Source organism: Siniperca chuatsi, linkage group LG7 (genome assembly GCF_020085105.1).
Source record: "Siniperca chuatsi isolate FFG_IHB_CAS linkage group LG7, ASM2008510v1, whole genome shotgun sequence".
NCBI classification, from domain to species: Eukaryota; Metazoa; Chordata; class Actinopteri; order Centrarchiformes; family Sinipercidae; genus Siniperca; species Siniperca chuatsi.
Genome location: NC_058048.1, coordinates 10897136 through 10920923, shown reverse-complemented (window position 1 = coordinate 10920923; position 23788 = coordinate 10897136). Strand labels below are relative to the sequence as shown.

Sequence of the window (23788 nt, the reverse complement as noted above, 5' to 3'; positions counted from 1 at the left end):
GTTTGCTTTCAATATTAAATGGGATCAGCAAGCATATTTTAACAGTTCATTTAATCAAAAAGCAATCATACTGGCAGAGACTAAGGTTCACACAGACATCAGTGACATGCTGTAGAAGAGATAATGCCTCTTGTGCTATGGCTCCCACATATTACCACCTCATGGTCCGGCTTGTCTAGTCTTGTTTATTTGGACATATCCACATTAATTTAGATTAGTTTAGTTTTAGTGCATAAGTCAGCTGATTGTACCAGGGATGTCCAGTACATGGCAGAGAAAAAGCCCTTGTGTTTCTGTGGGAATTGCTTTACCAGCCTACCGTACAGGTTGTCAGATTGAGCAACGAGTCAGTACAGGATTTTATGAGAAGTGTTTTCTATTACAAGAGAGTTGGTGCGTAAGTCTTTTTGGGTGCCCGTTCAATGACAGCTAGATATCATTTATCAGGACAGCAGTATCAGGGGATGTGGTCTGCAGAAGCGCTGACGTGTTGAACTGCTACCCTCTCACTGCCAACATCGTTGCCACCTGAGCCCGGCCATGACAGATGGGCAGGTCGGGAGACATGAAATAAAGGGCCAGAAGAGTTTGCACAGAGTTCCAGCAGCGCACGTCCCCTTGAGAGACACTCGAGGACTCTGTGTCCATTAGGAGTATGGGCTTGATTGGGACTGGTATCAGTTCACCTTCAGTAAAGTTAGGGTGAAAACGAGTAGAATCATAATTTATTTAGCAAACCTCAGCAGTTTTCTAATACACACAAGCACAAGGTATATGGCACTCCAGCACTTTCTTTAACAACAATACTTGTAAGAGATAAGCTAACTGTTACTGGTGTAATCAACTTAACCAAAGGTTAAAATGACTACAAACAAATGTTTAAAAATGGATGAACATTTGAACGCAGCTTCTCCTTTTACCTGTGGTAAGTAGCCATAGTAAAAGTGCAATAATGCACTCTAAGGTGTGCTGATGTAGAAAATAAAGGACTCGTCAACAAGTCAAGACAGTCAACAATAGGTCACAGTATGTCTCAGCTTTTATTTTACAATTTACATATTCAGTAACTGAGGGCAAACATTTTCATATAGTGACAATCACCAGCAGTGTAAGTACATCACACTCACACAGAGAAACTATTGGCACACAGTAGAGTACATACTTCTGCCAATGCTATCAAACTGTCAAGACATGCCAGTTCAACCTGCTCAGATTTCACCAAATATTAATTATTAAAAATCAGTGCTAATATGTTGTTTCACATTGTAATGAATGTGCTGTACCTGAAAAGGGAGTCAAGCCACTTTGAAACATTTTAGGAGAACATGGCAACACTTCATGGCCAAACATTTCTATTTTTCTTCAGTGGCCATTTAGGCAGCCCTTCTATTACTGCATCAAGTTTAGAAAGATTTTGGATTTTAGACTAGTTTTCACCAAAAGATCTCTCCACTGCCCCATGTAGTGAAAAAAATTTAAAAAAATTGTCTACTGATAGACACATAAAGTTGGATATGTTACGTGACTTAGTTTAGAAGTTCAAAAGAATCTAATCTAAAGGTGTAATGCCAACACAATTGAATTCTTAAAACTCCTTATTGTTGGTCTGCCAGCAAAATCAGTTGTAGGTCAGTAAACTAAAACACAAGGTTTTTTTGTGGCAAATATGAAAGGATGAATGAGATCTGACATAACACAGTGAGTCACACTCACAGAGTTGAGGAAGAGGGACTGGCTGGGAATGGAAATATCTCTGAGGCAGAGGAATTTCTCTGCTCAGCCAGGCTGCAGACTGCGGCCTCCACTGACACCCACTGCACTGCCGAGCAAGGCCAGTTAATCAGCCACAGGGACCCCACGCAAAACAAACAACAAGTAACTCAATTATTATCTATTTTTCTCTCTTTTAAATACTGACCACTGAATAGCTCTTAACTGTGCGCTGTGGTGATTAGCCTGCGAAATCACTTGCTGAGTTGCATTAAACAGCTAATAAAGAGTATCGTATGCTAACAAGGTTGTGTCAAGGATTTTAGCCTCAAATGCTGGTAATGGCCCTAGACACATAATACAGTGGCACAGAGTTACATTTGAAGGCCTTTAATTGAGCCATGATGCTCTTGAAAGCATTGGCTTTCAATAATGACAGGACATGTTAAGTTATTCATCACTGGTGCTCTACCAGTGCTGGCCCTCGAGAGTCAAAACAAAGCACAAACCACTTAATTTGCCCTGACCAGTGCCAAGAGGGCCCATTTAGTTCAAGTCAATCAACACAGTGGCATCCTGAGGCAGCAAAGCTTTTACATGTCACTGGGGTCTGTTGTGCTATATATAATACATATTTATAAGGCTGATGATGAAGTGTTCTCTGGGTTTATGTGTCATTATCATATTCATGTTGGAAGATGAACAGTGAAGTCCTTGTGGCCCTGTGTATTCAAAAGTCAATGATAAGAGATGATTGTGTCGCCACCTTTGTGTTGGCTCACTTGAGGTGAGGCGTCTTTATCTGGAAACTGGCAAAGTAAACCATCACAAATTTGAGCTTATTTTTACCATGCACTTGTTTAAAGCATAAGGCTGGTGATATTCTATATTTTTGTTAGTGTCAACAAATCCCATGAAAAGACCAAGACTAACAATGAATTGATTCTACTAACAAGTATTGTCTGTGTAGTTAAAGCCTGATATATCTTATGCCTCTGTGCCATAAAGCTCCATCATTGTCCAAAAACAATTAAATACATCAGTGAACCACACTGTTGTACTGGGTGACATCTTCCCTCATTACAATGAACATGGGCAGTGTAGTTTATTTTGAGTTATTACAGTCATACACCATGCTGCTGCTGTAAATACTCACTAGAGCACCAAATGTGTATCAATCCGCAGTGCCCAGCTGTCTTAGGAAATTACTTAACTGTTTTTACAAATTCAACTACATATTTATGAGATTTACATCTTCAATAGGAACCAATGGGCTTAGAGTTATGAGCAAGAGACAAGGTAGGGAAGTCTAAAAGTACTGAGAGACGCATGGTTGGTTTTGGTCGTTTCATGGCATTTGTTGACAATAACAAAAATATAGAATATTCGCAGCTATATGTTTTAAAATTGCCTGACAACAACTGAAACACAAAGAGGAGGCCCTGCTACTACAAAAAGATATTTGTTAATGTGTGGTTTTAATGCCCTTAGTCTGCTCAGCATCTTCTCTTCCTATAGCAGTTCTGTGACTGGACCGCTAATGGACCCTGACGAACAGGAAGTGGAAAGCAGAATATAACAAGCCACTGGAGACATCATGTTGTACTCTAGAGAGCCATTAGCCAAAGTTTCCGTTTATTTATCCATACACCAAAAAAAAAGAGTGCAGTGGCTTCTTGCTAATTGCCAACAGAAAACTGTTGAGGTAGCTGGGGAGCTGCACCCTAGCAGCAGACTCCTCTCTCGTTGTCCCTGATGGTCGCGTTCCACTCTGTAATTTTCTGTGATGCATGCAGAAAGGAAGAAGATACCTGCTGTACTGACAGCTGGTCCCTTTGCAGACTGAAGAAATTTGTACGTTGACGTAAGAGTCTGGGAGCCAGAGTGGCACTGGAGACTGAGCATGTGCAGTGTAACTGTAGTGTCACGGAACGACGTGAGAAGGAGATCAGCTTGTGACAGACTGGAGGGGAAGAGTAGAGCGCAACTGAGTAACAGGGACTCCAGAAGATGGCTACAGTTACGGAGGGTGAAAGTGAGGGACCTTGTTACGGCCTCACTGTTGGAGAGGCAGACACTGACCAGCCCTGACTGGCTCTCTGAGCTTTAGATGCCTCCAGACAATACGAGCACACCATTTTGTGGAGCGAAACTGACACCCATGGAGTGCCCTAAGTAAGCCCCAGGAAAGGGTAAGGTTAAGCTGGAAAACAAAATACTAAAGCAGGTCATAGGCCTCTCATTTTGCGCCTGTCTTTGTCAGGCCCACTGGAGAAAACCTAATTTATTTAATAGCCTGCCGCTTCAATGCCAGGCGTTTGGTGCGAGAAAACAGAAGGCAGCGACAATGAAAGCGTAGCGGGAGAGAGAGCGGACAAACACTTCACACTCCTCACATTCACTGGCGAGATGTGATTTCCAAAGTGAAGATCTGTGTCAGCCATCTGGTGATAGAGAATGGCAGAGAACTGTCAGCATGCTATTTTTAATAATGCAAACATGCATGCTGTCTGCATAATGGACAATTCAAGGGAAGATTTCTGTGAAATGTCAACTTTTTGTGTATTCTATATGCCTTCTATTCAGTTCCTATACATCTATTGCTCCTTTATTTTTCTCTTTCTGAAAAATGCTGGAAAGCCAAGACAGAAATGCCTTCAACACAATGTCAGAACAAAACAGAGTTTCACATTTGAAGGATGGTGTGGTAAGTATTCAGTGTTGAAGCCCTGTGAACAGTGGCACCAGTGTGGAGGTTTTTCGGGTACAAAAGTGTCTTTTGGCACATCAGGTTTCTGTCTCGTTTGCAGCGTGGCTCTAGGGCATCTATCGGTCCACCACTTTGGTCCAGATTGAAATATCTCAACAGCTATTGAATGGATTGCCATAAAATTTTGTACAGACATTCATGCTTCACAGACGATGAATCTGACTTTGGTGATCCCCTGACTTTTCCTCAAGCACCCGGTCCACCCTGGTCTCTGCCCTGGCTGATCCTGACCTCTGTAAGATAATTTCTCCTACTACCACATACTTAATTCTTTACTATACGGAAATAAACAACCTTGCAATTGAGGCCACTGCAAATGACTGAATTTGTTTTCAGTAGCGTTTGCATTTGCAGAGATTTAGCCACCATGCCATTCTCTTATGGGCTTGGAGTCATATTCAGCTAATGAAGGTTGCCAGCAGAGATAAATCAAATCTAAAGCTAAAAGGTCCAATCAGAATGTGCATTGGCCTTCAGTGAAATTAAATATAATAAGTATTTCCCATTCAACAAAACATAAGCTGGCGATTGCATGCTTTGCCATTTCTTTCAAGGCCTATGCAGTTGTGGGAGGTGAGAAATGATGCATAATTACTAAAAGAGTCACAGCACTATCCAGAAAAAGCTTGTTTCTCCATTGGTACAGATTTTTAGTTATATTAAGGCATTATCAAACAATGATAATGACCCCATGTGGTAAATTCTTTAATTAACCTGGGACCAGCTCATTATCTGTCAAAATGGTTAATGAAATGTGATAAATAATGCATGGGTATCAACAGGAGAGTTAACTACAGCATAATGTTAAATTCCTGAGAGGTTTTTTTTTCAGGACATATATTTTCCCGGACACCAGTAATAAGCATGTCATCTTTTTAATGTATGCCAAGTCCTTCATTAACAGCAATGCTGGTGAAACTATACAGTGTCTGGAGGATTCATATACCTCCATCTCCACCACTCTACTCCCCTTCATCCTTTACTATCATAAAATGCAAATGTTATGTCACCCACCTACTTCACACAGAGATAAATCTGTTATTCCCATGCATTACTGCAGAGAGCCTCACCACCACATCGTTCTCATTGCAGCACCAGTCACATAGTGTTAATTTACGCTCCAGACTTCACCATTGATACTGTATTTTATAACCATTTCTTTTCCATGACTGGGAAATTAATTGAGTTTGAGATGCTACCACATGTGAAATACAAAAAGAGGCATACATTGGATTATGGCCTCCCTGAAAACACTTTTACTAAATTATGGAACAGGCACTCTGATGATTTACTGTATGATGAGGTACTGTTGGAGAAACTGTTTTTTGGATCAAGTGATCATGATTGTCTTCCAGTTTAATCTGTGAGGGAATGTGGGAAGACAGTATAGCTACAGGTAACAAGAAAAATCACTTAGCGTCATCTACTTCAGCACACAAGTTGTCAGCAAATACTGAAGGAAGTCACATCGAATCAACAAGATCGCAGTGTAAATATTGAGAAGACAAGCCAAGAGCCAATGTTGTCGGTAACCGGGGGGGTTAAAACAGCTAACAGCTTGCACGCTGTCTAAGTAATATGTTAAAGGATCATTCTGGTTTTAAACAATCATATTTTTGCAGTTTTGGCCAATTGTTTCGATTTGTTATTTGGACATTAATTTCAATTTAAGTTCATTTATGAGATCTTAGAATATGACGTCAACTAAAAAAATAAGTTTGATGGGGCAAGAAACATGATCGCACAGATGGTCTTTCAGGTTTTGTACAAAACCACAGGTTAGCCAAATTTATATGGAAGCGAAAACCAAAGCAAATGGTAAAATTATCCAAACTGTGTAAACACACATCACAGTTCACATATCATCTACCTGGTTCAACTTTGACCTACTCTGCTTACCGTATGTGTGAACCGAGTTATCCTGTGCAATAATAGAAAATTACCAACATTGTAGGTGCACTCACTTTCAGTTTTATCTCCAAATAAATTGATAATCTGTTGTCTAGTTCACAACTTGTCTGATTATCTGACTGCTTGTGCTTTTGCCCCGTCTGGCTTATTAGTGATCTTGCAGCTCAGTGGGTGATATATTATCCTAACCAATAAAAATGATGGCTAAAGCTGCAAAAATAAGACCCAAGATGTAATAAGTTGGAATTTATTTTTAAAAGCTCATATCTGTGTATAAAAGAATATACTGTGGGCTATATGCTGTTTTGGCCATAATTACTATGACCTGCACAAACGATATAAATATAAGTCAAGAGGACTTAAGAGGAAGACAAAAACAGAATTTATTGACATTTAAAAAACAATGTGCTTTTGTTATATATTCTAAAAACAGTCTTTTAACGATACATTAAATGTTAAAGGTAACAATGTAAATCATTAACATCCTTCCATCATTTGTTATATCAAATAACATAAAAATAAACATAGTTAAACTGTGGTAATTCTCCTGACATTCTTGGAGCTTTCCTCTGGTAGACACACCTGGGCTTGGCTCTCACTGTGCAGAGACAGGCTGCTGGAGGACACAACATCAGGGACCTGGGGCACACCATCAAATTTTAGTGACAATATACAATATCAGCAAAGGACTACAAACTGAGATTCCTGTCCTGAAACCTTTCCTGGAAACAACATGTCCAGTGTACAATCACCCGCCTGAGGCACAATTACCTCATCAACATTGACAGGCTAGAATCATGTCAGGGCAATGACAGTATTTACAGGGTGCAGACAGAAAATGTGTATTTTTCTCAATTTGTGTCTCAATTTAATCCATGTACACCTGTAGATCATCCCAGTATTTAGATGATACACCACGATGATGATGATGATGATGATGAAGCCACTTAGAAGTGCCCTGTCAGCTGAAAATAGTGCTGATGGCATTTTGTGGAGCCATGAAGTGGATTTACTCAATAAGATCAAAAAGCATGTTTTTCCACATCCCTGCTTTACGCCGTAATGAATGTGTTGAGCTGTCTGACATTAAGCTTTCTGATGGGAGGCCAGCGGAGGTGCAACAGTATAGCAGTGTGGTTCCCTCTTGTTCTCATCAACATGGGAGGAGGTGGCAGAAACTCCAGCTGCAGAATGAATGGCTGCATTATTCCAGTCGATCTCTATCTCTCTCCTTTTCTGTCTCCCAGCCCTCCCACCTTCTCTTTCTCTATCTTACCTTGTGAAAGCTGACACAGTCCATCTGCCTATGGGTTTCCATGATTAGCTCATTGTAAACTGAATCTGCAGGGTGAAAAACAGCAATTAAGCCTGATCTAACCTTGTAGCCCCTCTGACTCGCTATAGCCCACTTTGGACTAAAAGCAGACCTCAGCAAAATAGGAAGTAGGCTTAGAGGTCTGAGATGTGTACCAAGTAAACACAGCATCCTGAGTTTAAATCCATTTTTGTTTGTCTGAAAAACAGAATAAAAAATATATAAATATGATTTGCTTGATTTTGAAACCTGCATATTATGTGGTTTGTGGCTGCTCAAATGGCCATGATGTTTAAACTTTATTAACCATTTGATTAAAAACCTGAAGCCTTTCGCAGGAACCTTAAACAGTTTAAAATTTAACTTTCTCTGTGTTATGTGTTATGTTACTAATTACTATGGAAATATACTGTAAGTGATATAGCAAGTAAAAGAACCATAACATGTTTTTGCATGTTTTTTTAACTTCTGTTGGCTTCCTTTCAGTCCATAAAAAATTAATATCAATTGGCCGACTCTAGAATCTTGCTTAAATTGTGTAATCCATCACAGTTAACATTAGATCTGCATTCATTTTTGTCAAAGAGACATTATTGTTGTGGAGAATCAATCTGCAATAAAAGTGCATGACCAAGCAACCATAGTTTAACTAACAATTATACAGACTTTATGTTAAATGTGATTAATTACACAACGCATGCAAGAGTTGACTGACTGATTTTCATATTGCATGGAAATTAATGGAAATCAATACATTACAAAAAGTGTATATAATTTGTAGTTACGGAGCTAAAGCTAACGCATGCAAACATACTGGGAAGGTTCTTTAAGTTGACTGAAGCTATATTAAGTAATCTAGAGCTGCAACAATTAGTAGATTAATAGATTAGTTGTCAACTATTAAATTAATCGCTATTATCACTATAATCACTATTTTGATAATCGATGAATCATTTTGAGTCATTTTCTAAGAAAAATGTCCAAATTCTCTGATTTCAGCTTCTTAAATGTGAATGTATTTTGGTTTCTTTAGATCCTCTATGACAGTAAACTGAATATCTTGTTGTGGACAAAACAAGACACTTGAGGACATCACCTTGGGTTTTGGGGAACAGTGATCAACATTTAACACCATTTTTTGACATTTTATGGATCTAACAACTAAACGATTAATCGAGAAAATGATCGACAGATAAATCGATAATGAAAATGTTAGTTGCAGCCCTAAAGTAATCCATTACATGTACTGACCTCGATCTGTGACCAATCAGAAGTTAGGGCAGAGATGCACCAGAAATGTCCACTATAGAGATTTTTGAAGATACTGTAAACTTGATACTGTCATATTAGACTGAAACGTTTTGAAAGGCCAAAACTTAAGCACCTCATCGAGTCAAAAACAACCTTATTAATACCCCAACAGAAATATTGTGGTCATTTAGTGTCATAGCTTCGTAAAAATCTGACTTACCTGTGCAGTTAGTATAGTAGTAACCTAACTTAACCTGTAACTTAATGCAGTTTGTCAGATTAAACTGAAATATTTATCTGTGTCCTCAGTTTTCCAAAAGTGTTAGTGTGATGAAACAGTTATAGTTGAGGTTTACAATTATCATGGTGTTTATATGTCGCTCTCTCACCTGTGGGGCCTTCACTAGTGTATCCCGGGTTGACCTTCCCCCCTGTCGCCTCAGCAACCGAGATTGTCCTGGTCACTGATTGGTCGAACCTGCAAATGCCCAAATGAACGGTCCAATGAAAAGATAACCTTTAGCTGAGCTCAGCCTCGTTGTCAGAGGCTATGCTGTTGTGAACAGACAATTTTCTTTTCTCACAAAGCTGCAGTATATCAGGGGCCTCTGCATTGTTTTAATCATAAAGTGCTTTGACAGATAAAAAACGAACATCATCATAATTTTTCACTGCATTTTATTAGACCCAGCCAAAGTACTCAACTCTCACTTCAATGTGCTCAATGGAAAAGCTGTAAAATGTATTTCAGCTGCATGGAAAATGCTGACAAGTATAAAGCGTAATATGTCTGCTTCTTAAATGAGAATCTTAATTAAGTTGTTACAAAATGTAATGACTATTTAATGCATGTAATTTCAAATTCATGTCCTCAATTTTCTTTTATAATGAGGAACAATAAAAGCCCATTCATTCTCAGAAATAAGTTGTACATATTAACTGAGACTCATGCTGAGTCTTCATATTAGCTTATGTAAAATATAAATGGAGCTCAATACAGCCAGGACTGTATGTCTCTGCTTCTGTCACAGCTACTTTCTCCTCAAGTCAGTCACTTTCACTTAAGACTCCACAGTTGATCTTAAAGTTCTTTTTGTTAGTTGAAAAAGTGAAGAAAATTCAAGGTTTTCATTGTTTAAAAATAGCCTCACCTCATAGGTGTCTATAAAAAAAAGCTCTTAAATCTTACCATAATGCCTCCTGTGGGCTTGGTTCTGAAAGGTAAAAAAATGAGGCATTAAGTTTACAAAACTATCATCAGATCTATCAGCCTCTAACTTTATTATTCTAACTGCATTGACCACAGAAACAATGTGCTCGCTCACTGCATCTACAGCAATATGAAAGCTGCAAATGTCCCGCTGTTTATTAGTTTTGGGTTCTGCACTAATATCGTAGCCTCCAGTCAGTTTGCAATTCAGCAGTGAAAGCTGGAGATGAGTGTTAATGAGTTTTGTAACACGGCTTCATGGTTGTCTTTGCCAAAGGTCCTCCTGGCCACGGCGAAAACACAACAATATATAAATGGAGCAGATGGCGCTTGCCTCAGGAGAGATATAAACTGTTCCTTTTTACAGGGAGAGAAATTGCCTTTGTCATTATATTTTAAATCCCTGCTGTCATGATGGCCAAAGTCTTTGAGGGTGACTATATTGGATCCCTTCTATTTTTCCAATAATTACAAAGCATACATTACTCCCCATTGAGGTGGATTACTCAAAGAAGAGCTTAGTGACTTGGAAGCCTTGCCACATCCTTTAACATGTGCAGCATCCTCATGAAGTTAATTTAACTTGCTCAGGGATGTTACATTAAAGCTGTAAGACTGAAACAAGGACAATGGTGAAGGAGGTACCAGATGTTTCAGGTACAGAATCAGCTGCCGTAGGAGAAAGGTCACAACTGCTTTACAATAATCCCTTAGCTCTAAACCATAGCCGTGATTTGCTATGGTCCAGAATCAGTCACAGGGATTACACTGACTTCTAAATGTGTGACTCAGGGCTACTTTTTGTTATCGCGCACAAACAGGCCTCCTCCGCCTCCTTGTGCTATAAAGCAACGGTCCCCTCAGAGATGGCACTCCACAAACATCTCTGCAACATCCCTCTTTCCTGGCCAGACTTCTTACAACATCACACCCCACTTTACGACATACAAGGTATTGACCTCTATGTTTGGAGAGGTGACAAGTAGCCCGGCCATATCACAAATATTCTGGGTCGGGTTATGAGCCCTAAAAGAGTTGCAGTAAAACTGTCTCACTGTGTGGTGGTTTTAAACCCTTATTAATGGGCTTTGTAGAATCTCCTGAGCCATGCAAGCTGGTGCTACCTTCATCACCTTTAGACTTTAAAAACAATTAAAATTCAACACGTCTCTCTTAAAGGAATAGTTAATTTTGGGAATTATCCTCAGTGGCTCAGTGGCCGAGAGTTAGATGAGAAGAGTGATACAACTCTCATATCTCTCAGTTAAATATGAAGCCATTAAGCTTGGCTTAGCACAAAGACTGGAAACAGGGTGAAACAGCTAGCCTGGCTCTGTCTGAAGGTAACAAAATCTATTAACGCCTCTAAAGCTCACTAATTAACATATACAGACGGGTGACACATTTGATGACTGTGATGCTTGTGCATTAGTGTAATATGTAAGGAAAATGAGCAACTCCTCCTCAGGTGACTGAGAATGTCAATGCAGGACGTGATCAGACAGCAAGAACAGTCCGTTCAATTACATAGAGAGCGATATTATAGTAGGGTTGCAGTGCATAAACCCTCATTACAAAGATGAATGCACATATGAGAGTTAAGTGGTGCAGAAACCACAGGCACTGGTCTACAAAGGTTTGGCATGGTTTGGGTCCACTCGTCCCCTTAGAGGGAAGGGTCACTGCAAATCAATACAAAGTTGTTCTGAGTGATCACCTTTATCCTATGATGAAACTTTTCTATCCTGATGAGAGTGGTCTCTTCCAGCATGACAATGGCCCCATCCATAGGGGACGAGGGGTCACTGAATGGTTTGATGAGTATGTCCACATCCCCACTTTGGGGAACAAATACACTGCACCATGTGTACACAAACATTTCTGGCAGCTACAAAGCCCTCCCTGGCCGCCATTTTGGTCAGTCAGACCATATTTCCCTGCTTCTCCTGCCTACTTACACCCAGCTGATAAAATGGGTCAAACCATCAGTGAAAACACTTGAAGTGTGGACAGATTAAGCTACAGCAGCTCTACAGGACTGTTTTGAGTGCAGAGAATGGCTCATGTTCAGAGATGCCGCCACCCAGGAGAGCCACATCAACCTTGAGGAATATACATCATCATCATACATCAGCAAATGTGTTGATGATGTGGTGATCACAGAGACACTAAAATCATTCCCCAACCAGAAAGCCTGGATGAATGGAGAGGCGAGGGCTCTATCCAGAGCCGAAAAAAGCTGCTTTTCAGTCAGGAAATCTGTACAAACACCAAAAGTAAAAACGACCAATAGGATATAACATGTTAATTATTGAGTTTCAGAGGTGCCAGTAGGCAGATTTCCAGTCTTTATGCTAAGCTAAGCTAATTGGCTGATGGCTGTAGCTTCATTGTTACCGTGCAGACAAGAGAGTGGTATTGATTATCTCATCTAACTCTGCAAAAAAGCAAGTAAGCGTGTTTCCCAAAATGTGTAACTATTCCTTTAAATCTACAGAATAAGCTGTGTCCGAAAGCTTAATGTGACACTGTGTTACAGTGGGGTATGTTCACATACTGACTCATCTGGCAGGAACTACGTATGAGTCAGGACCTCATGTTCCCAGTGTACCAACAGCTGTAATTCTTTTAGCAAACAGGTTGATAGCCTGTCCAAGGTCGCCACATTCCCACCAAACAACTGTCAACTCATCTGCACATCTCAATGGCCTTCATCAGTCTGTACCACTGGTGTTTATCCAAAGGAGACTCCCTATAATTGCCTGTTGTTTTAACCTATTTTTCTACAACATCCTGTAAATCATACATTACAATCTGTGGGCAGACAGTGTTTTGTTAGCACTTGTGCATAGAGTAATGGTCAGGTTATGCTTGAACCGAATTAGTATAAACAACTTGTTGTCCGACCACATCGGAAATCAAAAGTGTTTATAGTTGTTCCAAACAACCACACTGGAAGGAGGTCTGTGGCTCTAGTGTTGTGTAGCAGGCTGCTGTCTTGCTGTTAGTTAGTGAGACCATCTGCCTATGATAGAACAGTGATGTTATGGCAAATATGGTTTAAAATTAAACAATTTGATTGGCTGTATGAAAACAAATTCTCCATATTCGTTGACGGACAACCAATGGCATTCCTACTGGTTAATGAAAAGATAGGAGGTGCAATTATGAAACCAAAATACCCAATGTAAATTTCTCTCTTTGAGGTTCTGATTTTTATTTAATTTTTTTTTTTGTTGTAGCAGAAAAAAAACATGCTACTTAACTTCAACTGGACTTTAAAAACTACCCAATAAATTTACTGTAATTGCAGGGACAGAGTTATCTTCACACATTCACACTGTTTAAATGGTGAAATGTCTTGCTCAAGGGCACCTCTGTAGTAGTTGTTCAGGGTGAGGATTAATAGTCATTACTCCCTCCTGTTCGAATTTTCCCAGTCGTTCTGGGATTCAAACCTTGCAGTCATACACATACTGCTGTTTCCTGAGAAGAAAAGCTTTCTGCTGACAACTAATGTTCTGCCTTTGTCAGAAAAAATATTGCGTGCCCTTGGTGAAAGCCACCGCGGGGCAGTGCCGAGTCACAGCATGTAACCGCCTATCTTCTTCATTATACTTTAATCACGCTTTCTGTACTGGAATAGTGTAGGGGGAGGTGATGTTATTTTCACCTAGAGCAATTTCAGTAAGAGGAAAGTGCCTACTTGCTTGTCTCCTTTGTCTGTACCAGAGGACAGTGCAGATGCAGAGCAGGAGGAGCAGCAGAAGAGCAGAGAGGGAGGCCATCAGCGCCAGCGGGACTGTGCAGTCATCTCCTGCCTGCAGCACCTCTGCAACTGAGGAGAGAAGGTCACATCAGTGTTTTGGTAAAGAAACGCTGAAGCAGTGTTGTTACTTTGCAATTCAATTACAGATTTGCAGAAATCGTGTAAAGAGAGCTGCGTTTAATTTCCTGTTTTAATTTGCAGTAGTAAGCACGAGAGTGTTTGCTGAGGGAAGCTGCTCTGAGTGGATTTCCAGAAAATGGTACAACTACAACTACAAATGGAACATGACTAAGATAATAATGCAGTGTTTGTATTTTGAAGCTATGGGTGCTGTGGAGAGGTTTGAAACCTCAGCTCCACTTTAGTGGCTGTGATGCAAACTCATGCAGTGTTGATCTGGCAGCTCCTTTCTGTTCCACTCTTCTTCTTTAATAATAATGCTCAGTGATGATTCATAGGCTTCCCAAAAGAGAAAGGGACAGAAAAAGGGGGAAAGAACAAAATGAAACACACAAAGAGAGAAAACACACAGAAGTGTAGAGACAGAGAACTAAGAGAGGATTAACAGACAACCCTCTCTGTGCATTTGTGTGCATGCATGCATATGTTATTCAATGTAAAACACGATAGCTGTGTTATCTCACCCACTGTCAGACGGACACTGCTCTTCAGTGGTGTGGGGAGGGCAGACACGGAGGCCAGACAATCCACATGAGAGCTCTTCGCTGCTGTCACGCTGAGGTTGCTGGTCACAGTGAAGAGGCTCTTCCGTGATTCACTACTGATGTTGTATTCACCCTGGCTCACCTCCACGCCAATCCCCAGAGTGAGAGAGAATTAGTATTATTTATATTCAGCTTACTAACCTGGATGGTTTTACAAATGAGTTATTCCATAAATACTCAAAACATAACTGTATTTACAGTTGACCCAAAAACAAATGTATAACTAATTTTTAGTTCCCAGTCTGCTGTGTCTTTGTGAGCATTTGTTTGTTTTTAAAGTGTCTTCCAATCAAGCGTTTCTGTTACTGTATAAAACTGATGATGTCCATCAGATGACAGATCTGTTTTATCTCTGTTTTGTTCAGTCTATAGATCGCTCCATTCAGTGGCAGATTTCAAAGATCACCTTTACTTCACTTACTTAGTGCAATGAAGCTCAATACCATTTGGTGTATGGTGTTTAACTCCAAACAATTACACTTGAAAAAAGTCAGCAGCAACATGTCTGTACAGATATAATGGCATGATAATCCTTAGACTTTGTTTTAACCAGCTGATTCCCTCTGCAGATAGAAACTAGGGCTCTGTTTTCATTAAACTGGGTGCAAAAGGGCTGAAGCAAAATGAATGTATTGTTAGCAGCAGTACATAACAAGTAGGTAAAGTGTGGATGACTTCACTGACAGTCAATCAAATCAGCTTCTCTTATCCCCTGTAAAAGCAGTGCACTCCTCACCATGATAAACTGACAGTTTCCTAAAGGGCCTGGAAGTGTCTTTAGGCCACTTTCTCACCTGCATTTGCACCTTCTGGCTCTGCACATGCACAAAATTAGAGCCTGTACTGTTTTTGCAGGGGTAGTTAAAATGTTCACAAAGAGGTCTGTGAAACAAAGTTATTTCATTTAGAAATGGGAAAAATAAGAAAAAGAAAGGAAAGTTGTTTGCCTCTTGTAATTTATTTAAACTAAATGCATTGCTGATAAACTGGTAATAGGAAAACAGTTTTTTTGTTGTGTTTATGAGAGGCCAGTCACTTAATTTGTTCTTCTATTTGTGTCTAAATGAAGAGTAGAAATAAAGCATTGGTGAATTTTGAATGTCACAATAAGGATTATTTTTGCAACAGTGTATCTTGATCTTGATGAGTGTTTTCTAATATAAAATGCTTTGCTATATTCTCAAAATAACCTCTTTTAATATAAAGATAATAGTGATGAGGATGTATGTACTTACCTTTTTGTCATTCACCTGCCATTGCAAAATGGGTTGAGGGAACCATCCTGCTGCTTGGCATTCAAACAGGACCGACTGCCCCTTAAAAGCCAACTTGTCATCCCCAAAGACTTTCACACTGCCTTTTTCTGCAATCAGAAAAAAAGTACATTCACAAACTTGAATTTTGTACTTTTTTCTTATTTATGTGCCTGCATGCATGTTAATGTATTTCTGTATGATCCTGTACATGGATGAGGGTGGGTAAGTTTATGAATACCAACAAAACTGGGATTTCATCAATAGTTTTCTTTGAAATTCATGTTGCATGCACATATCTGTACCCAAAGATGAGCATCATCTCTTCAGTCGGCCTGTTCACTTACAAAAGACGGATTTCATTCGTCCCGGGTGATTGATTGTGTGTCTCAAAGTCTCAATTGCCTGACGAATGCTTCTCCTCTTTTCCCCTTCATCTCCTTCCCTGCCAGCCAAATAAGCCACTTGAGGCCCTGGGAGATACAGTATCTCATATATGAAGTCTATTGTCTGGCAGAATGAAAGGCGGTGGATGCAACAGAAAATTGCTATAGACAGAAAGATAATTACAGAAACTTGGGTGCTTTGTCTAAGGGAATGACATGTCTGTGTTGATTTAGGTTCAAATCCTCAGATGTTTTGTACACGTTATTGGCTGTCCTTTTTCTCCAGGGGCTTTTTATTTGATGCCTGATTTGGTGTCATAAACATCGTACCATCCAATTCTTAAAGCGGCCGGTTCTGATAGTGGACTCAGGCTGCTCTTAGAGAATCTCAGCGCGAGTGAATAAAGGTTGGCGAGGAACCAGCAGCCTCATTTGCGCTGACTGATGAGGGGCTGTGGGCGATCATGGCTGATTGATACATCTCAATAGAGAAAGGAACAACATCAGCACTCCCTCCCTAAGCTCCAATCCACAGTGATCCCTGAAATAAGGTTTCATAAGGTTTGTTAATCACTGTAGGGGAACTCTGAAGACTTCGTGCTGCTGTGTGAGGTGGGGAGCCCTCAGCTAAGTCTAATTTGAGTGATTTTTCAGCAGGGGTCCTCAGAGGGGAAATTGCTGCTTTGGGGGCAACATTTAAAGACTTGTACATGTCTGTGTGCAGGATTGGTGTTACATGAACAGTATATAACACATGCACTGTAATTGTGGGTGTGAATTCATTCCAGTGAAGAGGGCACTATGCCTCTACAGGTCAGTCATCACAGGCATGTTCACTCTTGTCTGATTTATAGAGCTCTCCTTTTCTGCAGCTCTAACCTTCACTGCAGATCCTGTTCATACTCAACAGCGCATGCAGCCATAATGATTTGCTCAAGTGAAAGGTTTGTGTGTGCATGCTGTATTTGTGTTTGAGTGTGCAAGAGAAATAAGCAGAGAAGGAGTATGTGGTCATCTTCACACTGGACAATTAAAGCAGGGAGTGTGGATGATAGCATACAGAGTCAAACAGCCCGCTGTAGATTTGTGGCTCCATTCCAACAGTATATTTGGAGCTGCAGTACACAAATCACAGGCAGAGTTGCTGACTGTTAACTGAGCATGCCAGGATGCACAATTAATTCAAAGGCTGTGTCAGGCCATAGTGATCCTTTGCATCCAGACGGGAGGGCCAGATTCACCATACACTACTGTTAATGGCTGCATATGTCATGGGGATTTGTGGCACTGGCAGCAATGGAGGCTCTCTCCATAATATATTGGGAAGCAATGGGTCATTGGTTTTGTTTGATCTCGCTGGATGTTTCCACACAAATTTTATTTTAGCTGAGCTCTCAGTTCATTTTGTACAGACTGCAGATGCAAATAAGCTGAATGATAAGGTCAAGAGAAGTGTTCAAGCACATCTTGAAGCATTTACGTAATAAGTTGTCATCTAGTTTGACTTCCATGTGAGCTAAAACTGTGTTCTGTGTCAATAACACCGAGTGGCCATTGCCTTCCCAGAGATGCATGTGTCAAATAAATATGGCATTTTTCAGCAGGCAATCTTAAGGGACCATACAAAAATTATTGGAGTGGGGGCGGTCCATTCTTTTAATCCTTCTGTGTAATTAAGTGAAAAAATGTAAATATCTTTCTCTGCTCTCCCAAACATGTCAGACTACTCTCCCTTCTGCAAAAAGAAAAAATTGCATAAACCTTTTCTGACCTCCCCCTACCGATAATCATTTATGTACAGTCCCTAATTTGAATGGAAATTAAATGTAAATTTAAATGGTATGCCCATTTAAATGCAGAAATTACTCTTACTTGCCTGTTTAGACTTCCAATGTATTTTTTTCTTTGGTTATTACTATCAGGGAAGTCCCATTTGTTAATATACTGGTTCACACTGCAGTGCTCGCCAGCTTGAGATAACAACACCATCAGAACAAAACTGTAGAGAACAGTCTACAGTCTTGTCCCACCACCCAGTCCTCACACAGTATACCCCCTTGGCACAGCATCTGCATAAAAAATATACACTAAATGAGGAGGGGAGAGGAGAGGAGAGGAGAGGAGAGGAGAGGAGAGGAGAGGAGAGGAGATTGGCTGTAAATCCTGCTCTGCTGCCTGGTCTGACTGGCATGGAGTCCAGCACTTTCCACCTGGTATTTATATCTGAGGGCCAATCAATTCCTATCTCAGACACCACCCACACTGTCATCAACAATGTCACGGACATCATCAAACATGCCTGGGCAACGGTACTCTACCACACAGGCCCAAATGATTTCCCACCCTTGATATACACTGCGATTGATCACTCAGGTACTGGTTCAGCTGCTTTTACAGAAGACTGAAAACTTTCATTCTTGAATCCCCACTTCAAACAAATTAAAACAAAGGCATATAATTAGGATGAGCACCTTCAATGCTAAGCAAAAATACAAAAAAATGTTGTCTCTTTCTCTTTGTGTTCTTTATCTTGTTTTGTGATTAGAGACCACAGTGTGTGGGTGGGCAGAATGAAAACAGCTACACGACTTCTGCTTAGTCCCTCCATGTACCTTTTTTTTTACATGCTGCTTTTTGCGTCGTCAAGGTTAAATTCATTTTTTGCCCTCTCTTACACTGCAAAATTTGCAATTGAGGCTTGCCCTCTGCTTGGTTTCCTTTGCTTCTTTGTGTGTGTGTGTGTGTGTGTGTGTGTGTGTGTGTGTGTGTGCAGGCTCTTGTTTGCAAGAAAGTGAGTATCCCTGAGAGGAGCTGGCTGCACAAAAAGCCTTTGAAATTCTCTGCAGCAGAAATAAACAGTTCCTTGCTGCCTTCCTGCACAATTAATCAAGGAAACACAAACACACACATGCACACAGTACCTCCTCTGAGTCTCACACACAAACATACACTCACACATGAACATACAGACCTTGTACAAACAGGCTTGCTGTTTTCCTATCAATGCCCTGGAGGTCACAGGTCACTTGTCCCTGGTTGTGTCTCTCTGTGTTCTTCAGGACAAACATCCAGCTGTCTCCCCTTGAGACAGGGCTTTTCTTGGCTGTCACATTAGGGTTGATGGAGGGCAGAACGCCAGTCTCCTTGGAGATGGTGAGAACCGCCTCACCGTTTAACAGCCACACCATAACAGTCCACTCGGGGTAGGAGGTGCTGCAGGTAAGCCTGGCATCCTCTTTTCGCAGGACGGTTAGTGTTTCAGGCGACAGCTTCATCTGAGCTCCAACTGCTTAAAGTCCAAAGAGAGTGACAGACATAAAACACATTATCAAGTCTTTCGATCTTGAACTAAGTCTAAGTGTTTTTTAAATAAATGAAAACAAATCAAATCAACAGAGTATCACTTACTAAAACTGCTGCTAAAGTACTTTGAAAGAAATAGCTGCACTTATTTGCTTTCGTGTTGAAAGTTAGATGAAAAGATGGATGCCACTGTCTGTACGGTAAATATGTGGAGCCAGCACCCGGTTAGCTTAGCTTAGCACAAAGACTGGAAAGGAGGGAACCAGCTAGCATGACTGTCCAAAGGCAACAAAATCTCTCTACCAGCACCTCTAAACCTCACTAATCAACACATTATATCTTGTGGACTATTTCTAGGCCTGGTGTAGTGGCTTGCTGCAGGCTTGTTGTCACTGTGAGGTTACCAGGCAACCAGCAGAGACTCTGTATTTCCCAAAATGTTGAACTATTCTTTTAACAAGACCTAATAAGACTGATATGAAGTCAGCTATGCAATACACAACACCTGTACTGCACAGTTTTGCACAATTTCACTATAGACCTCATCAGAAAAGGAAAACGCACAAACAATCTATATTCTAAAGATGCACATTTTAAACCCAGTCAAATGCCACAGTTCTCTTGAGTGACATTAGAACATGTATGCAAATTTAGCAAGATATGAAATAATTGTACTTTTTTGCAATGCAAATTGGCTCCTTCAAATATGACCTGAAACTAAATAAAATGTATGCAATGCACATTTGCAGCAGAAATCAGAATTAAAACATCCAAACAGTGTCATTGAAATTATTTGAGAAGAGACTTTGCATTTCATAGTCATGGGATGAATTAAAGTTAGTGTTAGAAAGGAAAACCATAAACATGGTGGAGAATGAGTAACCAGTAAGTAGATGCATTCAAAACAGAAAAACTAAACAATTCAGTAGCATTGTTAGTCAAATGTGAGTCAAGAGTTTTTCGGTGTACAAATCTAAATCTTGCCGTGACAGAGGACCCATGTGTGTGTCACTTTCAAACAAATTTGCCAGAACATTCATGGCATGGAGAGAGTCAGTGAGAGATGAAAAGAAAGTAAGGATGAAAAGAAAGAAAGAAAGAAATAAAGAAAGCCTTAGAGGGATAAAGAGACAAAGAGAGAGAATGACAGCACAACTCCCTAAATCTGCTTCTTACTGTGGTTGTCCAGATGGAGATTGGTGATTTGGCCGGGTGCATGAATGAGGGCAAACAGGATTTAGGGAAGAAATACTGACAAAAAGGAGAGTGTAAATGCATCTGTAGCTGTCAGCAACAGGCCATGGCATCATTCTGCAGGGTAAACATTTTAACAGTAACCTGCAGAATTTGTTAGAAGGATTACATGGGGGCTAATACAGAAGAATAGACTATGAGGAAACATCCATAACTCACTGTTAGGGCCTACTCCTCACTTACTCTATAAACATCACCCATGCATAAATACAGAGACACATACACACACAGAGGCACATCCGTGCACACATCCCCAGTTTAATCCCAGCATATCTTTGTGGCTTTCTATCACTGACAAATGAAAGAGAAAAGAAAAAGAAAAATATTTATGGAAAACCATGAAATATGAAATAACAGGTTTACACCGCAGTACTCATGATGTTTAATTTGTTTGTGGTGTGCTAACTGTGTTACCTTCTACAGCCAGCATGCGGAATCATAAATTATGCATCTGTTTAGGAAATTAGGTCTGAGAAATATCTAGGCCAGCCTATACAGCTATTTCTTTTCATTGCAATCAGAGAATGGCACACTAATGAGTATAATTTGTGCGTGCTCCTATTGGGACCATGAACCAGTGACTCTAAAGTCCCCTGACCACTGGCTACGTCTTACTGTTAACTAGATAGGCAGCCATTTTGAAGAAAATTAATTATAAAGTGCAGCTAGATCATTAGGCCCTCTAATTAGACTGTCTGTGAGTTTAATCTGAAGGGTGCTGCTATTAAGAACACCACATCGCCTGAATGTGGCCGTTAATACAAGCACATTACTGGCCTCTGTGACATCTCCAATCAAACAGGCTGCTGTGTTTGTTCTGAGCTGAACCCTCACCTTGAATCCTGTATGAAAGTAGGAGCACTAGCAGAGAAAAGATGTCCATGTTTACTCAGTCAGTCCAGTCAGTCCATTGTTCAATGCTGAATGGACCTGAAACAAAACACTTGAATTATTCTCTACATAGGAGCACTGTTGATCATAATCTGTAAGTTTTTAGACATGCTAGCAACGTGGCTCTAGGGATGGCAATGCTGGTCTGTTAGTCCATCACTTTTGCCCAGACTGAAATATCTCAAGAATCTACTGGATGGATTGCCATGAAATTTGGTACACATATCCATGATGTCCAGGGGATGACTGCTACAAACTTTGGTGATCCCCTGACTTTTCCTCTAGTGCCACCAGCAGATTTGTGATTTTAAATCATCTTCATCTTGAGGTCAAATGTTTAATTTGTCAAATACTTAAATACCTGCAAACTAATGACTTTCCACTTAGACTCTGCTGTACTTTTAGCATGTTAACATATATACATATCCTACATCTTCTATAAAACAGGACCTTTCCATTCCAATCGTTTAAGTTTACCTGGTAATAAAATTACCTGCTGGTAGTTTTTCCAAACAGTTCAGAAACATTAATAATGCTTATTTTGTTAGATTTAAATGGATTCTAATTTTATTAATTCGGAGCTGAACTCATCCATGTGCATTCATGTAATTCCAAAAAACATTAAACTCAGGATTTACTGACACTAAAATTAAGTAAGGCAATAAAGTCTAACCAACCTGAAGAGTCAAAGCAAGTTACAGTAAACTTGAATAAATCTTTGTATGCAACATTTTCATCTGTTTACTGTATATTTCTTGTTTCTATGACCACTGATAGGACTGTAAAGTAACTCCATGGAAGGTACTCTCTGATCATTTTACCACAGATTGTATTTTAGTTTCATTTAAATTTAATTAAGGTCAGAGACACTAAGTTACCCCATAAAATCATTGAGGTCTTGTGTATGAGTAACTTGCAGCACTGCACCTGTCTCTCGACCATTTCTTTCACACACAGCAGAAAGCAGCATCTCCTGAATAAGACTGAAGTCCAAGTTAAGTGAACAATAAATAACCATAAATCCCACTGTGCTTGTCTGACTCACCTCAGTCTGGTGTCTCTGTGGATCAGCGGCAAGTGTCATACGCAGTGGATACATGTCAACGATGCTGCTTCTACCTCATGCTTGGTGCTCAGCTATGTCACCCAAAATTGTCCCGTTAAATATTACCAAACTCAGAGGGAACTTTGCCCCGTGCTACACACAGGTAAATATACAGACTGAGTCAGACTGCAAACAATGCCCCTTGTAAGTCCCCAGTTCCCAGGGGCCTAACAAGTAGACCTCCGCCTTCTTCAAATGAATGGATTTGGACACAATGGATGATGTATCTGTGTGATAAACACTGCAGATGTACAGTTTGATGTATGGCAGAAGGATGACAGATTTTGATTATTTTTAGCCATAGCCATAGCTCTGGATGGCAATGTCAGTCTGTCTGGCAGCTGTTTCAGACTGAAATATCTCAACAACTTTTGGATGGATTCCCATAAAATTAATTCCCCAGAGGATGACTCCTAATGACTTTATTGCCTCCAGCGCCATCATGAGATGACATTTTTGGCTTTTATCAAATTACCTTTTGTGAAATGTCTTGCCAAGAGATTTGGTTCAGCCCTTCATGGTTCCCAAACAATGCATTCATATGACTTTGGTGATCCCGACTTTTCCTTTAGCGCCACCATGAGGCTGACATTTTTAGTTCAGGTTCAGGTCAAAATTTCAGTTTGTCCTATACCTTGGTTTACGACCAACTTTCTGCAATAATGACATTCCCATCAGCCCGGTCGTTATACAGTGGTATACATATCATATTTGTGGTGCTGATAGCTTTCCTCTCGAAATGTTTTATGTTATATTTATTAATTATAATATAATTAATTATAAAATATTATATAATTGACTTGATTGACTATGGTCATTTTATGTTTTACCACTTCTTTTATGTCTCACGGAGTGTAGTTACTGCCCTAATGTGAGCTCACCAAGGCAAATTCAAATCAACTATGTTAAAATGGCAATAAAGTATTGAATCTTGA

General features: G+C 40.1%; 1 protein-coding gene across 4 annotated transcripts; it reads right to left on the bottom strand.

The window, feature by feature from the left end:
• Nucleotides 1–6750: 6750 nt before the first annotated feature.
• On the bottom strand, nt 6751–22949 carry igsf5b (immunoglobulin superfamily, member 5b). Of its 4 annotated transcripts, none has more exons than XM_044201696.1 (10): nt 22794–22949; nt 21692–21787; nt 19272–19586; nt 15897–16024; nt 14581–14743; nt 13874–14005; nt 10147–10171; nt 9347–9435; nt 7668–7732; nt 6751–7030 (listed from the first exon to the last, which is right to left on the bottom strand). In XM_044201696.1, the coding sequence occupies exons 2-10, from the start codon at nt 21738–21740 to the stop codon at nt 6920–6922; spliced, it is 1077 nt and encodes a 358-aa protein (XP_044057631.1). In that variant the 5' UTR covers nt 21741–21787; nt 22794–22949; the 3' UTR covers nt 6751–6919. The 4 variants fall into 4 exon arrangements, with proteins under 4 accessions (XP_044057631.1, XP_044057630.1, XP_044057632.1 ...); XM_044201695.1 differs by having other exon boundaries at nt 19272–19589; nt 22794–22948; XM_044201697.1 differs by lacking the exon at nt 22794–22949 and adding an exon at nt 20780–20854 and having other exon boundaries at nt 19272–19589.
• Between the last annotated feature and the right edge of the window lie 839 nt (nt 22950–23788).